Source organism: Canis lupus, chromosome 16, assembly GCF_011100685.1.
Source record: "Canis lupus familiaris isolate Mischka breed German Shepherd chromosome 16, alternate assembly UU_Cfam_GSD_1.0, whole genome shotgun sequence".
Taxonomy (NCBI): Eukaryota; Metazoa; Chordata; class Mammalia; order Carnivora; family Canidae; genus Canis; species Canis lupus.
In genome coordinates this window covers 22116027-22141828 of record NC_049237.1, presented here as the reverse complement: position 1 = coordinate 22141828, position 25802 = coordinate 22116027, and the positions used below count along the sequence as shown (strand labels likewise).

General features: G+C 37.6%; 1 protein-coding gene across 4 annotated transcripts in view; it reads left to right on the top strand.

Moving 5' to 3' along the window:
- PSD3 (pleckstrin and Sec7 domain containing 3) overlaps positions 1 to 25802 on the top strand; it is a 594054-nt gene that overhangs the window by 516753 nt on the left and 51499 nt on the right. For all 4 annotated transcript variants that reach the window (XR_005371404.1, XM_038559855.1, XM_038559856.1 and 1 more), the window contains 2 exons: positions 17516 to 17673; positions 20455 to 20599. Coding sequence is in view for 3 of the 4 variants with exons in the window: in XM_038559855.1 (XP_038415783.1) it covers positions 17516 to 17673; positions 20455 to 20599 (303 nt within the window). In the remaining variant the exon portion in view is untranslated. The remainder of the gene's footprint in view (positions 1 to 17515; positions 17674 to 20454; positions 20600 to 25802) is intronic.

Below are 25802 nucleotides of genomic sequence, written 5' to 3'. Positions count from 1 at the left end.
TTCCTGCGGGAGCTAATTCCAGGGCTGCAGAGCTGGCCCCGCCACTGGGGCTGTTCCTCCTGCGGCCTCACGGGGTAAACAACCCCCACTGAGCCCTGCACCAGGCAGGGGGCAGAGCAGCTCCTCCAAGTGCTCACACCTGAAAATCATCACAATAGGCCCCTCCCCCAGAAGACCAGCTAGACGGACAAGTTCCAGGGGAAGTCAAGGGACTTAAAGTATAGAGAATCAGAAGATACTCCCCCGTGGTTTTTTTTTTTTTTTTTTTTTGATTTGTTTGCTTCCCTCACTCCTCTTTTTTTTTTCCTTTTTTTTCTTTCTTTTTCTTTCTCTTTTTCTTCTCTTTTTTCTTTATTATCTTCCTTTTTTTTTCTTTTTTCTTTCCTTCTTTCTCTCCTCTCTTTTTCTCCTTTTCCCAATACAACTTGTTTTTGGCCACTCTGCACTGAGCAACATGACTAGAAGGAAAACCTCACCTCAAAAGAAAGAATCAGAAACAGTCCTCTCTCCCACAGAGTTACAAAATCTGGATTACAATTCAATGTCAGAAAGCCAATTCAGAAGCACTATTATACAGCTACTGGTGGCTCTAGAAAAAGCATAAAGGACTCAAGAGACTTCATGACTGCAGAATTTAGATCTAATCAGGCAGAAATTAAAAATCAATTGAATGAGTTGCAATCCAAACTAGAGGTCCTAACGACGAGGGTTAGGGAGGTGGAAGAATGAGTGAGTGACATAGAAGACAAGTTGATGGCAAAGAGGGACACTGAGGAAAAGAGAGACAAACAATTAAAAGACCATGAAGATAGATTAAGGGAAATAAACGACAGCCTGAGAAAGAAAAACCTACGTTTAAGTGGGGTTCCAGAGGGCGCCGAAAGGGAGAGAGGGCCAGAATATGTATTTGAACAAATCATAGCTGAAAACTTTCCTAATCTGGGGAGGGAAATAGGCATTCAGATCCAGGAAATAGAGAGATCCCCCCCTAAAATCAATAAAACCGTTCAACACCTTGACATCTAATAGTTAAGCTTGCAAATTCCAAAGATAAAGAGAAGATCCTTAAAGCAGCAAGAGACAAGAAATCCCTGACTTTTATGGGGAGGAGTATTAGGGTAACAGCAGACCTCTCCACAGAGACCTGGCAGGCCAGAAAGGGCTGGCAGGATATATTCGGGGTCCTAAATGAGAAGAACATGCAACCAAGAATACTTTATCCAGCAAGGCTCTCATTCAAAATGCAAGGAGAGATAAAGAGCTTCCAAGACAGGCAGGAACTGAAAGAATATGTTACCTCCAAACCAGCTCTGCAAGAAATTTTAAGGGGGACTCTTAAAATTCCCCTTTAAGAAGAAGTCCAGTGGAACAATCCACAAAAACAAGGACTGAATAGATATCATGATGACACTAAACTCATGCGTTTCAATAGTAACTCTGAACGTGAACGGGCTTAATGACCCCATCAAAAGGCGCTGGATTTCAGACTGGATAAAAAAGCAGGACCCATCTATTTGCTGTCTACAAGAGACTCATTTTAGCCAGAAGGACACCTACAGGTTGGAGAACCATTTACCATTCAAATGGTCCTCAAAAGAAAGCAGGGGTAGCCATCCTTAGATAAACTAAAATTTACCCCAAGACTGTAATGAGAGGTGAAGAGGGACACTATCTCATACTTAAAGGATCTATCCAACAAGAGGACTTAACAATCTTCAATATATATGCCCCGAATGTGGGAGCTGCCAAATATTTAAATCAATTAATAACCAAAATGAAGAAATACTTAGATAATAATACACTTATACTTGGTGACTTCAATCTAGCTCTTTCTATACCAGATAGGCTTCTAAGCACAACATCTCCAAAGAAACGAGAGCTTTAAATGATACACTGGACCAGATGGATTTCACAGATATCTACAGAACTTTACATCCAAATGCAGCTGAATACACATTCTTCTCAAGTGCACATGGAACTTTCTCCAGAATAGACCACATATTGGGTCACAAATCGGGTCTGAACCGATATCAAAAGATTGGGATCGTCCCCTGCATATTCTCAGACCATAATGCCTTGAAATTAGAACTAAATCACAAGAAGTTTGGAAGGACCTCAAACACGTGGAGGTTAAGGACCATCCTGCTAAAAGATGAAAGGGTCAACCAGGAAATTAAGGAAGAATTAAAAAGATTCATGGAAACTAATGAGAATGAAGATACAACTATTCAAAATCTTTGGGATGCAGCAAAAGCAGGCCTGAGGGGGAAACACAACGCAATACAAGCATCCATTCAAAAACTGGAAAGAACTCAAATACAAAAGCTAACCTTACACATAAAGGAGCTAGAGAAAAAACAGCAAATAGATCCTACACCCAGCAGAAGAAGAGAGTTAAGAAAGACTCGAGCAGAACTCAACGAAATCGAGACCAGAAGAACTGTGGAACAGATCAACAGAACCAGGAGTTGGTTCTTTGAAAGAATTAATAAGATAGATAAACCATTAGCCAACCTTATTAAAAAGAAGAGAGAGAAGACTCAAATTAATAAAATCATGAATGAGAAAGGAGAGATCACTACCAACACCAAGAAAATACAAACGATTTTAAAAACATATTATGACAGCTATACGCCAATAAATTAAGCAATCTAGAAGAAATGGACGCATTCCCGGAAAGCCACAAACTACCAAAACTGGAACAGGAAGAAATAGAAAACCTGAACCGGCCAATAACCAGGGAGGAAATTGAAGCAGTCATCAAAAACCTCCCAAGACACAAGAGTCCAGGGCCAGATGGCTTCCCAGGGGAATTCTATCAAACATTTAAAGAAGAAATCATACCTATTCTACTAAAGCTGTTTGGAAAGATAGAAAGAGATGGAGTACTCCAAATTCGTTCTATGAGACCAGCATCACCTTAATTCCAAAACCAGACAAAGACCCCACCAAAAAGGAAAATTACAGACCAATATCCCTGATGAACATGGATGCAAAAATTCTCAACAAGATACTAGCCAATAGGATCCAACAGTACATTAAGAAAATTATTCACCATGACCAAGTAGGATTTATCCCCGGGACACAAGGCTGGTTCAACACTCGTAAAACAATCAATGTGATTCATCATATCAGCAAGAGAGAAACCAAGAACCATACGATCCTCTCATTAGATGCAGAGAAAGCATTTGACAAAATACAGCATCCATTCCTGATCAAAACTCTTCAGAGTGTAGGGATAGAGGGAACTTTCCTCGACATCTTAAAAGCCATCTACGAAAAGCCCACAGCAAATATCATTCTCAATGGGGAAGCACTGGGAGCCTTTCCCCTAAGATCAGGAACAAGACAGGGATGTCCACTCTCACCACTGCTATTCAACATATTACTGGAAGTCCTAGCCTCAACAATCAGACAACAAAAAGACATTAAAGGCATTCAAATTGGCAAAGAAGAAGTCAAACTCTCCCTCTTCGCCAATGACATGATACTCTACATAGAAAACCCAAAAGCCTCCACCCCAAGATTGCTAGAACTCATACAGCAATTTGGCAGTGTGGCAGGATACAAAATCAATGCCCAGAAATCAATGGCATTTCTATACACTAACAAGGAGACAGAAGAAAGAGAAATTAAATAGTCCATCCTATTTATAATTGCACCCAAAAGCATAAGATACCTAGGAATAAACCTAACCAAAGAGGTAAAGGATCTATACCCTAAAAACTACAGAACACTTCTGAAAGAAAATGAGGAAGACACAAAGAGATGGAAAAATATTCCATGCTCATGGATTGGCAGAATTAATATTGTGAAAATGTCAATGTTACCCAGGGCAATATACACATTTAATGCAATCCCTATCAATATACCATGAACTTTCTTCAGAGAGTTAGAACAAATTATTTTAAGATTTGTGTGGAATCAGAAAAGACCCCGAATAGCCAGGGGAATTTTAAAAAAGAAAACCGTATGCCAAATTTCAGGTTGTACTACAAAGCTGTGGTCATCAAGACAGTGTGATACTGGCACAAAAACAGACACATAGATCAATGGGACAGAATAGAGAACCCAGAAATGGACCCTGAACTTTATGGTCAACTAATATTCGATAAAGGAGGAAAGACTATCCATTGGAAGAAAGACCGTCTCTTCAGTAAATGGTGCTGGGAAAATTGGACATCCACATGGAGAAGAATGAAACTAGACCACTCTCTTTCACCATACACAAAGATAAACTCAAAACGGATGAAAGATCTAAATGTGAGACAAGATTCCATCAAACTCCTAGAGGAGAACACAGGCAACACCCTTTTTGAACTCGGCCACAGTAACTTCTTGCAAGATACATCCACGAAGGCAAAAGAAACAAAAGCAAAAATGAACTATTGGGACTTCATCAAGATAAGAAGCTTTTGCACAGCAAAGGATACAGTCAACAAAACTAAAAGACAACCTACAGAATGGGAGAAAATATTTGCAAATGACGTATCAGATAAAGGGCTAGTTTCCAAGATCTATAAAGAACTTATTCAACTCAACAACAAAGAAACAAACAATCCAATCATGAAATGGGCAAAAGACATGAAGAGAAATCTCACAGAGGAAGACATAGACATGGCCAACATGCACATGAGAAAATGCTCCGCATCACTTGCCATCAGGGAAATACAAATCAAAACCACAACGAGATACCACCTCACAGCAGTGAGAATGGGGAAAAGTAACAAGACAGGAAACCACAAATGTTGGAGAGGATGTGGAGAAAAGGGAACCCTCTCACACTGTTGGTGGGAATGTGAACTGGTGCAGCCACTCTGGAAAACTGTGTGGAGCTTCCTCAAAGAGTTAAAAATAGACCTGCCCTATGACCCAGCAATTGCACTGTTGGGGATTTACCCCAAAGATACAGATGCAATGAAACGCCGGGACACCTGCACCCTGATGTTTATAGCAGCAATGTCCACAATAGCCAAACTGTGGAAGGAGCCTCGGTGTCCATCGGAAGATGAATGGATAGAGAAGATGTGGTCTATGTGTACAATGGAATATTATTCAGCCATTAGAAACGACAAATACCCACCATTTGCTTCAACGTGGATGGAACTGGAGGGTATTATGCTGAGTGAAGTAAGTCAATCGGAGAAGGACAAACATTATATGTTCTCATTCATTTGGGGAATATAAATAATAGTGAAAGGGAATATAAGGGAAGGGAGAAGAAATGTGTGGGAAATATCAGAAAGGGAGACAGAACATGAAGACTCCTAACTCTAGGAAACGAACTAGGGGTGGTGGAAGGTGAGGAGGGCGGGGGGTCGGGGTGAATGGGTGACGGGCACTGAGGTGGGCACTTGATGGGATGAGCCTTGGGTGTTATTCTGTATGTTGGTAAATTGAACACCAATAAAAAATAAATTTATTAAAAATAAAATAAAAGTGTATTTGCTGTTATTAGATCCTAGGAGCTCTCTGTGCATATAACAAGATGTTCTTTTTGTTTCTTGGATTAATTGGAAAAGAGATTTGTTCCAATTACCTATAAGGTTTTTAAAATGTGATTAGAAAGAGAGGGGGTTTTGTTTGTTTTTTTGTTTGTTGTTTGTTTGTTGTTTTTTTTGCAGTGTTTGTCTGAAGTATAGGTTGCATCAGGAGTGAACCTGGAAGGAAGATACTGATGATTTAAGTCTTCTAACTGTGATGATGGTGGCCAGTCTGGGGCTGATATAACAGATGCTTAGTGCCAGGATCCGACTAATCCCTAAGAGCAAAAATCTTTCCTGTATTGTCAGAGCATTTTTATTTCCTTTCATGAAATTGCTGGCTCCTGTGCCCTTTCATCCTTTGAAAAGGCTGTGAGGACTTCTCTTATTCTCTAAAACAATGGAAAATGCATGAAAGATAAAGATAATTAGGCTTTAAGCCTAGTGTTTCCATGGGAGAACGATGATCCAAGTGTTCACTAGTCATAATTTAGATGAATGATGTAGTCCAGCAGAGAAATGTGACCATTATATAAGAGATATTTTAGAAATAATCACATCAAAAAAACTATAAATTTATAAAAAGACAGTATATCTAGAAACACACCTGGTCTCTGGGGCTTAAGTCATATAGACTATACTCTGAAGATTTCTGTTTAAAACACAATTCTCATTCAGCTGAGAAACTAGCAAATAGAAACTAGTTTGTTCCTAAAAAAATTTTTTGCCCCCCACATGAAGAGATGATGTGGTACTTTGTGGTTTCTTCCAAATTATTCAACTGTGAGAAAGATCCCAAACTCAAACCCTTTTTTGTTTTTTTCTGCATTTGCTTCTCAGGTCCCTAGGCAGTGATTCTCTCCCTCTTTGTCTTCCTCCCTCTCACTTTCCCTCTTTTTTCCTTTTAATAAATATTATACCCTCATCAATCATGTGAAAGTTGTAAAGGGAAACAAGAATTAGACACTAACTGGATCTCACAGGATTCTGAACCGAATGATGGTAGGGTGGGTGATGGACAGACACATGAAAGCACAGGCTTTATTTTTTTTAATTTATTTTTTATTGGTGTTCAGTTTGCCAACATATAGCAATAATACCCAGGGCTCCTCCCATCAAGTGCCCCCCTCAGTGCCCGTCACCCAGTCACCCCCACCCCCTGCTCACCTCCCTTTCCACCACCCCTTGTTCATTTCCCAGAGTTAGGAGTCTCTCATGTTCTGTCTCCCTTTCTGATATTTCCCACTCACATTTTCTCCTTTCCCCTTTATTCCCTTTCACTGTTTTTTATATTCCCCAAATGAATGAGACCATATAATGTTTGTCCTTCTCCGATTGACTTACTTCACTCAGCATAATACCCTCCAGTTCCATCCACGTCGAAGCAAATGGTGGGTATTTGTCGTTTCTAATGGCTGAGTAATATTCCATTGTATACATAGACCACAACTTCTTTATCCATTCATCTTTCGATGGACACCGAGGCTCCTTCCACAGTTTGGCTATTGCAGACATTGCTGCTAGAAACATCGGGGTGGAGGTGTCCCAGCATTTCACTGCATCTGTATCTTTGGGGTAAATCCCCAGTATTTATTGCTGGGTTGTAGGGCAGATCTGTTTTTAACTCTTTGAGGAACCTCAAAGTTTTCCAGAGTGGCTGCACCAGTTCACATTCCCACCAACAAAAACCACAGGCTTTAACAGAATGTTAGTGATGCCTATAACTGAGAGGAAAGCAGAAAATAGCCTCCAACCAATAAAAATTCTAATTGTTGTATTAGAAATATGGAAGGGTGCTCAAGATTCTTTTTTTGTGTGTTTATAAACTTGAAAAGACTTCTTATGTCTTTTCATATATTGAGTCAAGGAATCCTATTGGCTTTATCAAAGGCTGGTTTTTAAATTTTTTTTTATTTAAATTCAGTTTGCCAACATGTAGTATAACACCCAGTGCTCATCCCATCAAGTGCCCCCCTCAGTGCCTATCACCCAGATACCGCATCCCCCTGCCCACCTCCCCTTCCACAACTCATTTCCCAGAGTTAGGAGTCTCTCATGATTTGTCTCCCTCTCTAATTTTTCACACTCATTTTCTCTCCTTTCCCTTATTATCCTTTCACTATTGCTTATATTCCCTGTATGAGTGAAACCATATGATGATTGTCCTCCAATTGATTTTCTTCACTCAGCATAATACCCTCCAGTTCCATCCACATAGAAGCAAATGGTTTCGTCCTTTCTGATGGCTGAGTAATATTCCATTGTATATATAGACCACATCTGCTTTATCCATTCATCTGTCGATGGACACCGAGGCTCCTTCCACAGTTTGGCTATTGTAGACATTGCTGCTATGAACATTGGGGTGCAGGTGTCTTGGCTTTTCACTGCATCTGTATCTTTGGGGTAAATCCCCAGTAGTGCAATTGCTGGGTCATAGGGCAGATCTATTTCTAACTCTTGAGGAACTTCCACACAGTTTTCCAGAGTTGCTGCACCAGTTCACATTCCCACCAACAGTGCAAGAGGGTTCCCCTTTCTCCACATCCTCTCCAACATTTGTTGTTTCCTGTCTTGTTCATTTCCACCATTCTCACTCGTGTGAGGTGGTATCTCAGTGGTTTGGATTTGTATTTCCCTAATGGCAAGTGATACGCAGAGCATTTTCTCATGTGCTTGTTGGCCATGTGTAGGTCTTCTTTGGTGAGATGTCTGTTCATGTCTTCTGCCCATTTCATGATTGGATTGTTTGTTTCTTGGGTGTTGAGTTTAAGTCCTTTATAGATGTGGATACTAGCCCTTTATCTGATATGTCATTTACAAGTATCTTCTCCCATTCTGTAGGTTGTCTTTTAGTTTTGTTGACTGTTTCTTTTGCTGTACAGAGCTTTTTATCCTGATTAAGTCCCAATAGTTCATTTTTGCTTTTGTTTTCCTTGCCTTCATAGATGTATCTTGCAAGAAGTTGCTGTGGCCAAGTTCAAAAAGGGTGTTACCTGTGTTCTCTTCTAGTATTTTGATGGATTCTTTTCTCACATTTAGATCTTTCAACCGTTTTGAGTTTATCTTTGTGTATGCTGTAAGAAAATGGTCCAGTTGCATTCTTCTGCATGTGGCTGTCCAGTGCACAGAAATCAGTGGAATTTCTATACACTGACAATGAGACTGAAGAAAGAGAAATTAAGGAATCAATTCCATTTACATTTGCACCCAAAAGCATAAGATACCTAGGAATAAACCTAACCAAAGAGGTGAAGGATCTATACCTTAAGAGCTACAGAACACTTATGAAAGACATTGAGGAAGACACCAAGAGATGGGAAAACATTCCATGCTCATGCATTGGAATAATAAATATTGTGAAAATGTCTATACTACCCAGGGCAATTTACATGTTCAATGCAATCCCTACCAAAATACCATTGACTTTCTTCACAGAGTTGGAGCAGATAATCTTAAGATTTTATGGAACCAGGAAAGACCCTGAATATCCAGAAGAATATTGAAAAAGAAAACCAATGTTGGTGGCATCACAGTTCTGGGTTTCAAGCTGTATTACAAAGCTGTGATCATCAAGACAGTGTGGTACCAGCACAAAAACAGACACATAGATCATTGGAACAGAGGAGAGAACCCAGAAATGGGCCCTCAACTCTATTGTCAACTAATATTCAACAAAGCAGGAAAGAATATCCACTGGAGAAAAGACACTCTCTTCAATAAATGAGGTTGCAAAAATTGGTCAAAGGCTGTTGATGTAACCATCACTTCCACCTAACTCTTTCAGTTCAGTTGTGGAATCATTAAAAATATTGATCCTAAATTCCTAATTCAGTCACCAGACTGATCCTAGAAAATTTCCTGGGCTTTGCAGAAGTTCAGGACCTTTACTGAGAAAGGATTTCAAGTCCTTCATGTTCTCCTGTGTCTGTAAGTGCTTCCTCTCTATGTAGACTAAGGAGGGCTACAGTGCAAAGTGTTCAGTACATAACAAAGTTCTCCTAGTACAAGCCAGTGCCTCCACATTATTGTAGCAGTAATATAAGCATTTTGAATCCTTTGCCTTTGACTTGTTTATTTTGTCCCTAATTCTCTGTAGTGTACTGTAAAATAGGTCATATTTTTCTGACTGTAACATTGCTTACCTAAAATGGGAAAATTAGGTTCCTTTCCATTTTTAAAATTCTACAAATAATTAATTTTCAAATATGTAATTAGTTGAGTAATGGGCTAAAACATGCCTTCATTTCATTTGTTCTTCTTACTCTTCACTTCCCACTTTTGTGAAAACATAGCACTTTATGTGTTCCCTGGGAGAAGAAAAGGAAACTGAATGGTTTTTAGAAAGCTATCTAGCCAGAAATATTTAAATTTTTAAAAAAGATAGTCATCAGATTATAAAAAAACACTGTTAATGCCTTTTTAAAAATCAAGGATTAATAGACTGCCTAGAATCCAGTTTCCCTTAGTTACTAACATTTTAATTAATATCATCATAGTTTCAAAGAAGAATTTGTTCTGTTTTCCAGTCTGTATTCTCTCAGTGGAAATCAAGACCATTACAACTTGCTTTAAGTTGCTTTAAGTAGGTATACCAATTTACATATTTAGTAAGGCATGAAGTTAATAATATTTTGAAAACTGTAAATCTGAGAATCTTTTTCATTGATGTTGAAGAATTTCAGTTGCAATTTGGTCACTTTCCAAACTGGACTTTATATTTACCTGAGAGTACAAGTTTTCAGACCGATACCAGTTATTTGTACAGATGTAGATGATTTTTTTAGTATGTTATGATTCAGTTTTATTAGATGTTTAATTAACAAGCTTATGGGACAGGGGAAGCTTTTCATTCCATACTTTAAATGGAGTTAAAGTAAACAGCATCGTAAAATCACATTGTTGGTGCTTAATAGGGTGGTGGAATGCTCTGATGAATCACACTAGATAGGAAGATTGTGACAGAACATGGAGAGAAAAGTAACATGTTTTTCGGCACTAAAAAAATGGACAGTAGTTAGATGTCATGGAGCATTTCCTTTTCTTGCAGAAAATTTCTTGATTGTATTTATTTTGCTGTTTCGTATATAGTCTGCATAGCAAAGAATCTTATGTTTGAAATGGTTTGATGATAATTTATCCCATTTCTTCCTTTCCAATTCTATCATTTAAACACTATCTTCTGCTTTAAATAGTGAAAAAGAAGTCAGAACAAACTGTGTAGGATAAAGTCATTTCTTTTTATATGGCTGTCAATCCTAGTGTTGCTAGTCTCGGGATTTGCTCATTTTCTAGGGACTTGGAGCTTCAATTTCTAGTGAGAGTTTAGAATGTCAAACATATTTTGTTTTTATTTTTTGTTTTTATTTGGCCTTTGTTTTTTTTAATTGAAATGTAGTTGACATACAATATTATATTAGTTTTGGGTGTACAACACAGTGATTCAACATTAGGAATTTATCACCATCATAAATCTGCTACCATATCACCATACAAAGTTACTACAATATTATGCGCTTTATTCCCTTTGCTCTACATTGTATCTGCCTATCTTAATTTATTTTATAACTAGAAGTATGTACCTTTTCGCCCTCTTTACTCTGTTTTTTGTATCTTTCCAACCCTTCTAATTTGGCAACCACCAGATTGTTATCTGTATCTATGAGTCTGTTTCTGTTTGTTCAATTCTTTCATTTTTTAGATTCCATATATAAGTGAAATCATATGCTATTTGTATTTCTCTGACTTAGCATCATACCCTCTGAGTCCATACATGTTGTAAATGACAAGATTTCATTCTTTTATATGTCTTGAGAAATATTCCATTGTATGTATGTATACACATACACACACACACACACAACGCATACACACATACACCCTACATCTTTATCCATGCATCTGTTGATGATCACTTAGGTTGCATACACATCTTGGCTATAGTAAAAAAAGAAAGTTGCAATGAATTTGGGGCACATACATCTTTTTGAATTAGTGTTTTTGTTTTCTGTGGATAAATACCTGTAAGTACAATTACTAGCTCATATGAAAGTTCTGTTTTTTGGGGGATGCCTGGGTGACTCAGTGGTTGAGCGTCTGCCTTTGGCTCAGAGCGTGATCCTGGAGTCTCAGGATCAAGTCCCACGTTAGGCTTCCTGCATGGACCCTGCTTTCCCTCTGCCTGTATTTCTGCCTCTCTCTCTCTCTCTCTTTCTCTCTCTCTCTCTCCCTCTCCCTCCCTCCCTCCCTCTCTGTGTCTCTTATGAATAGATAAATAAAATCTTTAAAAACCAAACAAAGAACCAGCTTAGTTTCATTGATCTATTTTTTTTCTTTCTATTTCATTTATTTCCACTCTGATCTTTATTATTTCCTTCTTTCTACGAACTTTGGGCCTTCTTTTTTTTTTAGTTCCTTTAAGTATGAAATTGTTCATTTGAAATTTTTTTTGTTTCTTGAGGTAGACCTATATCACTGTAAACTTCCTTGTTAGAACCTCTTTTGTTGAATCCCATTGTTTTGGACTGTTTTATTTTTCATTTGCCTCAATATATTTTTTTCCTATCTGTTTTCTTCTTTGACACGTTGGATGTCAGCTTGTATGTGTTTCTTGGGTTTTTTTCCAGTTTTTTTCCTTATAATTTCATCCCTGAGGTAACCTTGTAAGCACCAGTGGTGTCCCAAACAATCCCTACAGGCCCTGAACCTGGAGCCGTGCCTGGGGACCTAATTCCCACTTCCAGGCAGCCAACACAATGACACTGCCCTACCTGCCCTCTTCCTGCCTTCAGGCCTCCTGGACTGATGGATTGGTATCTTGTTTTTATCCATTCAATTTCACTGTGCCTTTTTATTAGAGCATTTAGTCCATTTGCATTTAAAGTAATTATTGATAGATATGTACTTATTGTCATTTTATTGATTGTTTTCTGGTTGTTTTTATAGTTCTTCTCGGTTCCTTTCTCTTGCCATCATCTGTTTGGATTTTGTGATTTTTAGGGGTGTGTATTTGCATTGCTTTCTCTTTATTTACTGTGTATCTCTTACAGGTTTACAGGTTTTTGGTTTGTGGTTACCATGAGGTTCATACATTGCTTCTTATATGTAGCAGACTATTTCAAGTTGTGAGTGGCTGAAGTTCTAGTACAGTGTAAAAGCACTATATCTTCCCATCCCCCCACCACATTTTATATTTTTGATGTCATATTTTACATCTTATTATTTGTTATGTCCCTTAACTAATTGTTTTAGGTCTAGGTGATTTTACTGCTTTTGTTTTTTAACCTTCATAGTAGCTATGTTAGTACTTGATCTACTACCTTTATTATATGTTTACCTTTAGCAGTAAGATTATTTCTTTCATATTTATTTTTCTAGTTATGACCTTTTCTTTTCCGCTAAAGAAGGCCCTTTAATGTTTCTTGTAAGACCAATTTGGTGTTGATTAATTCCTTTAGCTTTTGCTTTTCTGGGAAACTCCTTATCTCCAATTCTGAATGATAACCTTGCCAGAAGAAGTAGTCTTGGTTGGAGGTTTTTTTTCATTTCAATGCTTTGAATATATTGTGCCCTCCTTGAATATATTGTAAAGTTAGTCCTGAAAAAGTCATTGTGTGGGGATTTCCTTGTACATAACTGGTTTTTCTTATTTTACTGCTTTTAAGATTCTCTTTAACTGTTGACACTTTGCTTATTATATGTCTTGGTATGGGCCGTTTTAAGTGCATCCTGTTTGAGGCTCTCCGTGCTACCTGGACTTGGATATCTGTTTCCTTCTCCAAGTTAGGGAAGTTTTCACCTGTTATTTCTTCAAATAGAGTTTCTGTTCTTTTCTCCTTCTGAGACACATTTAAATGAATGATAGTATATTCATGGGTCCTTTAAAATATTCCTCTTTCTTTAAAATTCTTTTTTCTATTTACTGTTATATTTAGATGATTTCCACTACCTGTCTTCCAGATCACTGATCCATTCTTCTGCTTCATTTAATTTGCTGCTGCGGATACCCTCTAGTGTATTTTTCATTTTGGTTACTGTATCTGTCAATTCCAATGATTCTTTTTTGTATTTTCTATCTTTGTTGAAGTTCTCACTGTTTTTATCCATTCTTCTCCTGATTTCAGTGAGCCTCTTTATGACCATCACATTAAACTCTTTATCTGATAGATTACTTATGTCTATTTCATTTAATTCTTCTTCTTGATTTTTGTCTTGTTCTTTCATTTGAAATATATCCCTTTGTCTCTTCATTTTAAGTAACTTCTTGTGTTTGTTTCAATATGTTAGGTAGATTGGTTATATCTCCCGGTTTTGAAGGAGTGATTTGATGGAGATGTCACTGGGGCCCAGTTCTGCAAACTTTAGTCACCCAAGCCCTTTTGTTGGCAGTGTGAACACTCCTCTATTGGCTGGGTCATGACTGGCAGACTCAGTAGTTTTTTGGTTTTTTTTAAGGTTTTACTTATTTATTCATGAGAGACAGAGGCAAGAGACATGCAGAGACACAGGCAGAGGGAGAAGCAGGCCCCATGCAGAGAGCCCGATGTGGGACTCGATCCCAGGTCTCCAGGATCAGGCCTTGGGCTGAAGGCAGCACTAAACCGCTGAGCCACCGGGGCTGCCCGGCAGACTCAGTAGTTAACAGGACTGGCTCAACGTGGCTGTCTGTGAGGCTTGGCCACAACTGCTGTGGGCACCATGGTGAATGGAGTTGACTCCCAACTCATCTGGACAAGCATCCTGGCTGTGACTGCTGTAGAAATTATAGAGTGCTGGGTTGGCCCCCAGCATAGCCTGCTGAGATGCCTGGCTGTGACAACTGTAGGAGTGCTGATGGTGGGACAGGTCTCTGATACAGCTGGCTGTGAGGGATGGCTGACTGTTGTAGATGCTCTGGTGTGCAGGGTTGGGGGTTGGGTCACTGGTGCCAACCAAGGCCACCACCATGTTTCAAGGGCAGAAAGCCACTTGAAAGGAGTGTTGTGCTGGGGTAGACAGTTTGGCAGTGTAAGTCCACAGAGTTAAATGTAAGCATTAAATGAATGATGCTAGCACAGTAGATGGGGACTGTCAGAAATGGTTCCTGCCAGCACTTCCATCCCCAGAGAACGTTCCAACAGATTCCTCTCTCTGGCACACACCCTAAAGTTAGTCGATGGATCTCCTTCTCTGTTAACCCAGGCACTTTGGGAACTGCTGCCCCTGTGCTGGGACTTGGAGCAAGTGAGTTGTGTGCACACACCTAAAGGCTCCCCAGACACAAGCCCCACTGATGTTTGAAGCCAAACATTATGGGTGCTTATCTTTCTGGTGCAGATCCCCTGGGCTGTGAACTCCTCCTTCCTCATGGAAGGCCCTCTTTGGTTCTGAAATCCCTTTCCCCTGTGGGTCACTGAACCAGGGGTATGGTTCCTGACTAGACAACATCTCTGCCCCTCCTACCCAACTCCTTGTGGATTTTTTCTTGTATCCTTAATTGTGTATGATCTGTTCTGCTGTTCTTCAGTTTGTTCTCAGAGATAGTTCTATTTGTAGTTGTAGCTTTTTGGTGTGTCAGTGAGAGAGGATGAGTCAGGATCTTCCTATTCCATTATCTTGATCCTCTACTATTTTGCCTTATTTTTTCATGGTAAAGTGGTATTACTATCAACTAGAAAAAAATAAGTTTATTAAACTTAAATTCCTAGACCTCGGTTCCATCCTAACTACATAGATTTTGCCTACCATTTCTGTCCTGAGCAGTATTTTCCTTCCAATGTAGGTAAACTGGCAGTGTATCTTAGTTTTGGAAACTACCATAGAATCTCTAGAGTCCTCTTCAGCAACATTGATATAATTTCTCCCAGATTTGATAATCACTGTTTGCTTTTACTTAGGGCTATAATAAATGTTGCATTTTAAAATCTCTTGAACTTTAAGCACAGTCTAAGAGTGTAATCTTGGTTTTAAATGAAAATATCAGCAGATAGAATATATTCCATTTTTTTAAGATAAAATCACACTCATCCCTCAGAATAATTTTTTTCTGTGTGTGCATGGAACATTAACAAAAATCAAATATATTTTGAAAACCTAACAAATTTTGAAGAAATAAAGTAGATTTAACAGACTGCTAGAAAATCTCTGGTCACAAGCCAATAAAGTTAGAAATATATAGTGATAACTAAAACTTTAACTACTTTAAAGTTAAGAAACATAGTATTTGACATGACTGAGATCAAGGAAGAGATCAAAAAATAAAACTACAAACTATCTAGGGAACAATAAAAAAATACTCATCCTCAAACTATGTGTAACCTGTAATCAGAGGAAAAATTCTAGCCTCAAATTCTTTCTTAAGAAATCAGAAAAGCAAAAGAAGTAATCATTTCAAATTCAAACAAAAAAAGAAAAGAAACTAGTGAGAAGGAATTAAGGTAATTCTGTGTGTCAACACAGAAATTTCTAGGCTGATCTTTGTGCAAACTCCAGTATCCAGTGTATTAGAGATAAGGGTGTATGGAATTGGAGATAGCATATAAATTTTATGAAGATAATTTTGGCCCTGGCCTTCTATGCCCACTCCCCATGATTTACCTGCTCCAGATTCCCATATGGAACTAAGTGGTTAAAATGAGTGGATGGCCAGCTACGCAGGGTTGTGTTGTAGCATAACCATGAATTGATACCTCCTACTCTAATGACAGTTCCCCTGGAGGAGATTTGTGAATCTTTGCAATGCCACATACTAAGGAAAATCTCATTTAGAAAATACAAGACCCTAGAACATAACTAGATTACAACTTTATGTATTAATGGGAATTATAGAGCAGATAGGTGTAAATATATTGTATTTAAGATTGCCTTTTGTTTTCTGTATTTGTCATACTTCTCTGGATAACCGTCCTTGTCAATAGCAATTCTTAATCCCTGAGGCTTAAATAGACTTGTGATTTAAAGTAGTAATTTCATCATTTAATATTATAAATTTGGGTAATCTTTATATTCCTATTGCTATTTGCTATGTATTTTAGGTTTTAATTACCTTTGTCTCAACACTGTCACTGACTGATCATTGAGGATCAACAGGTGCTGTTTATTTCTGACTCAGTTTGAATTAATAGCAATAGTACATTTGAATTGCTTGATTTGTGGAGGGGATGGGGGACAGAAGTAGGAGGTATGAGAAAGTGTAATTGATTTTTTGGAGATTTGTAAAACCAGACTACAGGAGAATAGATAATGTCTTCCTGTAGGATTTTTTACTAGTTTGAAAGTAAGAGGAATGCGTGCTCATGTTTCTTTACAGAAGTACAAGTTTATTTAGCATGTCTGACAAAATATGAAAAGGGGAAAGAAAGGACCTTAAATACTAGAAAACATCTCCTAAAACAGTTTGTAATATCCACTATATTTAATTGCTTTTGAAGTCCTTTTTTATTCTAATGGATCTGCGGAAACTACTAGATGTAATAATATGATAATAATAATCAAATTTGCTTTAAATTATTATTGTACTAGTTGGGATTTTTTTGTTGTTTTTATTTTGGAAGGAAGCCATACAAAGGCCTTTATAAACTGCGTGTAATTTATGCCCAAAGATAAAATTGCATGTATACATGACAGTGTATATAATTTCCATTTCATATAATTTTATCCATTTTCCAAGTTTATTATTAATAGAACTAAGCCTTCTCCTGTATATTAAACTGATTTTCCTCTTTTTTTTTTTCAAAGAATAGCTGGAGAAATCATTTTATTTTACTGTTCATTTTCTTTTGATAATACTAGATTCGAAAGAAAGTAGCAAGAAAAATATAGTATCTTTAGAGCAAAGAACACAATGGTGTGGTTTTCACCATTAGTATAATTCTGTTGATGGGTATTTGAAGTAGCAAAGAAGTTTTTTTACACCATGTCACTTTTTTCATGCACCTTCTTGGATTTTCTAATTTCTTTTAATTTTAAGGATTTTTTTTCTTTATCATAAAAAGAGGTGAAATGTGAACATGTTCTTGTCTTAGTTTTCTTTGTATCCATCTATCCATCTATAGGATGAATATAAACCAGAAAAGGCCCTGTCAGAAGAGGATTTGAAAAACGCCGTGAGTGTGCATCATGCGCTGGCATCCAAGGCCACAGACTACGAGAAGAAGCCAAATGTGCTTAAACTTAAAACGGCTGACTGGAGGGTCTTGCTTTTTCAAGCCCAGTATGTTTCATTGGTTTGGCTTGGTTTGGTTTGACTTCTTAGTTTGCATAGCATCACCTTAGACCAAGAACTAGAATCAGAGTCTTCAGGGGAAATGTTTTGAGGTAGATTCAAAACATTTCTTAGGCAATTACCTAAGAAAACTAGAATCATAAATAAAAACCCTGAGTTCAGGTTTTTTTGTTTGCTGCAAAGTAGCCCTATGACTTTTAGTCAGCCACTTACCAACTCCAGAACTTAATATTTTTATGAATAAAATACAAAGGTTGTAGTGTACAAGTTTTATCACACAATAAGTAAAATAAACCTGGATTCAAGTCATCATTTCCTAGCTCTTTGTCCTGGTGTGTAATTTAACCTCTCTGAACCTTAGCTTGTCACTAGTGCAGACGATACTGTTTATCTCATAAGGTTTTTGTGAGAATTAAATGAGATCAAGTATATAAAGTACTCCATACAGTGTCTGGCACATAGAAACTGTTTTAGTTAGTGTAGATTTCCATTTTGTTCCCTCTGTCTCTCTTCTTTCTCCTTCTGAGCTCTAATAGTCTGTGATAAAATTCAAAGAAAAAGAAAGAATTATATTGTAGGCAAGGAAATGGGATGGATTGCCAGTTTAATAAGGAATCCATGATAAACTTCAGATTAGAAGTGAAGCATTTCACGTGGAGAATTCTGAATTTGTGAAGTAAGAAACTTTGGATTTTCAGAACTGAGCCTCTAGAACAAGAATTTTTATAGAAGCACACATAGCATCAGTATCTGTGGCAGTGTTAATTCTTCATGGCATGCTTTTCACAGCCTGAGCCTGACTTCAGAATCACTCTCAGCACACCACCAATTGACTGCATTAGGCACCAGACTTAAAATTTGACATCAAGATAGTGAACACAAACATCTGCATGCTTGTTGATTGTAGCAATGTAAGATCAAAAAAAGAAATAGAACAGTAGCAGGTACTCTGGTGGTTTTTGAATGTTGAATTTGCAGAGGTATGAGATAGCTGACATCGGGTGAGGAGGAAGCTGTAAGGAAATCCAAGTTACACAGGATTTTTTTAATGTGGGAGTAAGACAGCTTTAACACCACAGAGGGAATCAGAGCCAGATGTATAATTGCAGTTATTAGTCATCAGAGTCCCTCAAATTATTCTATTCCCCAACATTTTTTCTTGCTAAAATACCAAATATGATAACTAAGAAGCTCTAATTACTTCAGATAGAATTGATGCAGAAATCAGTGAATTAAATTAACAGAGCCCAAGAAATCAGATTAGAGAAGCATATGGGGTGCAAAGAGGAGTTGATTTCTAGTGTGGTCTCAGATTAGTGTGGTTTCTCAGAGTAATCAGTAAATGAAATGATTTTAAATGGGTTGAAATTTTGTCCATCTTCTGTTTATTGCTTATATACATGATGGATAATCTCTCCTGGCTCCTAACTATTTCTCCCATGCATTTATGAATTCACAAATATTTATTAAGTGCTGTCAAGGCTGGTCTCTGCAAATATATGACATTCAAGTTAAAATTATGTTAATGTCACCAGATGATTTTCACATCCTTTCAGGTATATTTTTAACATCCTTTTGAGATATACTTTACCAACCATTAATCTCATCTAGGTTAAGTGTACACTTTAATGACTTTTGGAAAACTTACAGAATTGTGCAACCATCACCACAATCAAGTTTTGGAAAACTTCCATCACCCCAGATTCTCCATGACCATTCTGTACTCACTCCCCATTTTTACCCCCAATCCCAGACACTACTAATCTCCTTTCTGTCTCTATAATATTGCCTTTTCTGGACTTTTCATACACATAGCATCATATAATGATATGTGTCTGGCTTTTTTAAATTACCATAAAGTTTTGGGGGTTCATGTATCTGCACTTCTTGCCTTTATTGCTGAGTAGTATTCCACTGTATAAATATATACCGCACTTTTAAAATTCATTCCCTAGGTGATAGACATTTGGATTGTTTCCTCTTTTGGACTCTCATGCTATGAAAATTCACATACAAATCTTTTTGTGCCTGTATGTTTTTATTTATCTTGGGAGTAGAATTGCTGGGTTATATGATAAATTTATAGTTAACTTTTCAAGAAACTGTCAAAGCTGCTTTCCAAGTGGGTGTTCTCTTTTACATTCCTTTTAAATTCTATCAGTTTGTCACTCAGTTGGATTTTTAAATTGAATTATGTGATTGGAAAAGATGAGTTAAATTTTCAATTAGTTTTTGACTGAGCCTAGCATCAGACAAAGTAGGGGTTTAATATTTATTTTCAAGTGACTTTGCTTTTTCCCCTTCTGTATCCTTGAGGGATAATCACAGCCTTATACTATAATGATCACAGGTTCCAAGACCTCTTATTACCGTGGTGATTGCTGTTGAAAATGTTCATCTTAGTGAAATTTTGTCAGGAATTAACTGTACCAAGAAAAATAATTTTATGTGCCATTTTAATTCAATTGTGAGGGGCAGCCTGGGTGGCTCAGCAGTTTAGCGCCACCTTCAGCCCAGTGCATGATCCTGGAGACCCAGGATCGAGTCCCACATCAGGCTCCCTGCATGGAGTCTGCTTTCCCTCTGCCTGTGTCTTTGCCTCTCTCTCTCTCTCTCTCTCTCTCATGAATAAATAAAATCTTTTAAAAATAAAAAATATAAATAAATAAATAAATAAATAAATAAATAAATAAATAGTGAGAAATGAGCAATATGTAATGCACTTAAGATAGAGAAATGCCCTGATGTAAATTTATCTGTTTCTCATAGGAGTCCAGAGGAAATGCAGGGGTGGATAAACAAAATTAATTGTGTTGCAGCTGTATTTTCTGCACCACCATTTCCAGCAGCCATTGGATCTCAGAAAAAGTTTAGTCGTCCACTTCTGCCTGCCACTACAACAAAATTATCTCAGGTAAGTAAGTCATTTTGATAGTGCTCCGACTTTCGGCAAAACCACTTTGTAAAATAATCTTATTAACATTTGAGTGGAATAATACTCCACATTTTAGCAGCAGAGATGAGACCTTGCCCTGGGAGGTCTATTGTATAAATGGGGCAAAATGCAGTATGTTTTATACTTCATATTGGAAGCTGACACAATTGAGTCATGGTTGGTAGGACACATACTTTGAATGAGTTTCCAAAATTTATATTAGTTTATACTACTCAGTCATACAAGACTCATTTACTTTGTTTAAAGAACAATTACTTTTTTTAATTGAAGTATAGTTGAGACATAATGTTACATTAGTCTCAGGTGTGCAGCATAATGATTCAACAAGTCTGCACGTTATGCCATGCTCATCATCAGTGTAGCTATCATCTGTCCCTCTACATCTGTCCCTATACAATGCCATTGACTCTATGTCCTCTGCTACTTTTCATCCCCATGACTTCTTCATCCTGTAACTGGAAACCTATTCCTCCTATTCTCCTTCACCCATTTTTTTTAAACTTTCAATTTTATTTTATTTTTTTTAAAGATTTTATTTATTTATTCATGAGAGACACAGAGAGAGAGAGAGAGACAGAGACACAGGCAGAGGGAAAGCAGGCTCCATGCAGGGAGCCTAATGTGGGACTCGATCCCAGGTCTCCAGGATCACACCCTGAGCTGAAGGTGGCGCTAAACCGCTGCGCTACCCAGGCTAACCTCCTTCACCCGTTTTGCCCATTCTCCATCCCTCCTCCCATCTGAGAACCATTAGTCTATTATTCTCTGTATTTATGAGTCTGTCTCTGCTTTTTGCTTGTTTATTCATTTGTTTCGTTCTTTAGATTCTACATTTAAGTGGAATTATATGGTATTTGTTTTTCTGTATGACCTACTGCGTTTAGCATTATACTCTCTAGGTCCATCCATGTTTTTATAAACGGCGGGTTTAGGTTTTTGGTCTTGTTTGTACTAACAGCTCATATTTTTTAAATGACTGGCTAGTATTAGACATCCTGTCTTGAAAAATAAGCTTATTTATTTATTTATTTTTCATTTTCTTGAACTTCTCCCATATCCCAGGCTGTATTTTATGCTGGATATATAAGAATATTTCCAGGGATCCACTATCCATAGTACCATGGGGCAGAGATTTCCCTGCCTCTCAGGGAGCAGCTGAGTAGAACATACGGGTTTTCCTAGTTAATCAAGACAATAAACAGTAAAACAGTATTCCAAATGTAGTCACATAAGCTTCTCTCCTGGTGTTAGATTGATCTGTCTAAAGATCATATTTTATTGTATCCCTCTCCTACTTAAAACTCTGTTGTAAGGACATGGTATATAGGCCAGTTTTGCCAATTTAAAACCTGTCTGTGGTGCCCCTGTTGCCATTGACTAGTTAAGGATTTTGGAAGCTAGTTTGATGTCCTTGTGAATTTCTTATTGGTGAAATAATAGAAATAGCTTCATCTGGCTCTAGTCAACTAGGTCGTACTATTAACTAACTCCTCTACATACCTGATATCATGGATTATCAATGTATTATGTACCTATTAAACCTGAGACACTATTTTAGGCTCTGAAGACAGACAAATGAAACCCAGACACTCTTTGGATACAAAACATGCAAGTAATTATAATACAGTTTGACTAGAGTACAGGAAACATAAGTCCAGAGTGCTAAGGGAGAATAAGAAGACATTTAGCCTGGCTTGTAGGTGGAGGAGGAAGTGTGCTATCTCATATGAAACTTAAAGGATGAACAGCAGTTAGTTGTGGTGTGGGAAGAGAAAATGATACAGCAGAGGATCAGAAAGGCCCAGAGGAGAAAATACTGAGATGGGGGAATCACATACAATTTATCAAATGTGACTTGAGCACAAAATACTGAGAAAAGGCAAGATACATTCCTCTGTAGAAGTAAGTAAAGCCAAATGATGAAAGGTCTTGTATGTCATGTGCAGTTTTTTGGATGCTTCACTGGTTCCCCAGCATTCTTAAGACAACAGTTTAAGCAGGAAAGTAATGTGACCAAATTTATACTTTAAAAATTACTTATGTTAAAATAGGAAGAAAGTATCAGAGGAGGAAACTACTAGAAGTAGAAAGTCTAATTTTAAAGGCAGGGGAAATAATGAAAGGAAAAATAACAAAGTTATTTTGTAGAAGAGAGGAATAGAAGTGAAAGTATTTGCGAGATCTTGAGAGTGTGGACTGTGTGTTCCTATGGCTCCTAAAGAAATAAAGACTGTCATCTAGGCATCAGCAACTGGCGACTGTAGTGTCTGACTGGCCTTTGTGACCTCATCATCTGGTTTTCATCCTGTTCTTCTCTTGAGGGTTCTTTCCTGGGTCCTTTTCCTCTTTCTACTTCCAAATGTTGTAATGCTCAGTGCTCAGAAGCAAGCCAAAACGGACACATGAGAAACAATTTTTTAAGGAAAAACAGGGAGAATGTTGTGCCAAGGAAAAGGGAGAACGAGGAGAGAAATCAGGTAAAATTAGTACAAAAAATATCTCCTATGAAGTGGCAAGGATGTCACTGGGTCCTTTGGTGGGAGTAGTTCATGGAGTGATGGAAAGAGAAGCCACATTAGTCTTCTTTGAAGGACTGGAAGGTGGTAAAGAAGTGGAGGAAGGGAATATGTACAAGTCTTGCCATGGGTTTATGAAAAATAGACTAGTGGTAAGAGGAGACTCCTTTCTTGGTTTAATGACAGACTCTTTTGGTTTTGTTAATTTATAATTATTATTAATGTGAATTGGATACTCCCCATGTAAACATTACTATTACTCTGTAGTTCAAAGACAACCCAAAACCGTTAAGAATAGAAAGGACTGTACAAGGCAGAATGGCATTTAATTTTCAAAGATAACAAATATTCTAAGAGAACAGGTCATCTTATTGAGGACCAAGAACAATGTTAGCAGGATTCTCCATCTATATAACTAAACTATGACTTCTTAAAGCAAATGCTTTCCCCCACTTTAATTTTGGATATTTGAAATGAAACAGTAAACCACATTATATAAGGAGAGAAAACAATTGAACAACTAGATAGAGGCAACAGATACCTTTGGGTTTTGTTCTATTAATTTCAATAGGGATTCTCCAGTAGTTATTTTTTCAATAGACTGGTCTTTCTCACAATCATTCTTATGAAAGATCCAGGAGAAAGGTAAGTTAAAGTTTAAAAGAAGCATTAATAAGCATAGAGCAACATGCAAGTTTTAACTTGTTCTATCCTTCCTATGGATCTACACTTCTATTTACTTTCTACTTTGAAAATGTACTTCTGTTCTATTTATACATGCGCTGTATATTAGTAAGTCATGGGTGCATGAAAATGAGTATGTTCCTCCATTTGTGTATTTTTTACCACAATACCGAGCAAGCAAGCACCTTTATCAAGGCAAAAATCTCTTATTTTAAACAAATGTCTTACACTGGAACTAAAAATAGAATACATAAAAGTTTTAATATTTGTCCTGATTTTGAACATAAATCCACAGAGATTTAAAAAAAAAAAAAACAACTGCTATGTAATGTGATCAAAATGATGGATAGCATTTTAAAATAAGGCAATAACCAAAAAGAAATGTGTTCCTTTGTCACATAAGATGACCAAGACTTTTCAGGAATTTAATTTCCTTATAAAAAATAAGACATTTTCCTCCTCCACAAGTAAATCACCAAGTCTTTGTGGGCCTCAGTTCCATCTGGAAAATGAAGAGATTGTTCTAGAATGTTTCTAAGATTCTTTCACTAGCTGTGTATTTTTTGCCCAGGTGATTATCTTTGTTAACTTAAAAATGAAGATAGTTTGCCTTTGAGAGTAACAGGACAATTTAGAAATAAATATGTAAAACCAAGCACGTGATAAAGAATAGTTTAGAAAGAGGAAGAGAAGAATTAGTCCGCACACAGCCTGTACAGTATTTAGTGCACCCTCCACATCAGGTAGAGACTCTGTGGGTGCATTTCTGGAGGAGTCATAGTGCACTTTAGTGATTCCTGGAATATGTGTCAAGGTGCACCCACAAGGTTTCCAGTGCCTTGGAGATTAATCCTCATGATTTAACCCTGGCATTGCCAGCTTTAGCACCACTGCCATTTTAGCCTAGCTAGTTCTTTGTTGTGGTGGTTGTACTTTGAATTGTAGGATGTTTAGCAATATTCCCAGCCTCTCTGCTAGATACCAGTATCATCCCCCTAGTTGTGACAACCAAACATGTCTCCACTTATTGCCAAATATCTGTGGGGTCAAAACCCACTCTACTGCTACCTGCTGCTGTTGAGAACCACTGAATTATCCAAGCCATCTTTCCTTTCTCCATACACCCACAGCCTGGCTGTGATTCCCCTAAATGCCAGAACCACTTGGATAATTTTAGTTTACAAAATACATGTATAACAGTGTGAGTACCCAGCTGGAAAAAAAAAAAAAAAACTTAATAGTATTAGGAAAAAACTAAACATTCAATTAAAAGATTGTTTGATGCTTTTAAAGACATACTGTTCATGATCACCCTGTCATTTGCAAGCTTTTCGTTAATTTATTCTTGTCTTCTATCGAAAACATATTAGCCTTCATTATTAAAATTGATTATTGTCAGTGCAGTGCAGTTCTTTCTGAACAACTCTGCTGTGTAGGAGTCATCTTCTTTGGTTGTTTTTGTAGCAGTGTTGCCAAAGCACATTTTTCTTCTTCTTTTGAGGGTGGGGAGACTAGTTTGAAAATTTAAGTTTCATTTCTCCTTCTGGTACAGCACTCTCAATTTAGGATTTCATGGTTGGCCCTCTGCAGGATCTATTCAGGACCTCCCTTTGTACACATCAAAGTAATGGTTTTCAGGCTTGAATATGCACAAGATGATCTGGGGACTTTGAAAGTGCACATGTCCCAGCATCCCCACCCCAGGTCAATCAAGTCCAGGTCACGGGCCCAGGAACATGTATGTTTTAATACACACCAGGTGTGCAGATCATACTTAAAGGGACTGCACTGTAATTCCTACAACCCCCACTCCCTTACACTACTTCTCTGGAGACTGTGAAACTGAACTGAACCCTGGCGCTAGTTCAACCATAGAGATTGACAAGAGGCCAGATGGGAGTTTCAGGCAAGACTTTATTGGGGCTTATGCTTGAGCACAGGGCAGTCAACACAAAGGAAAA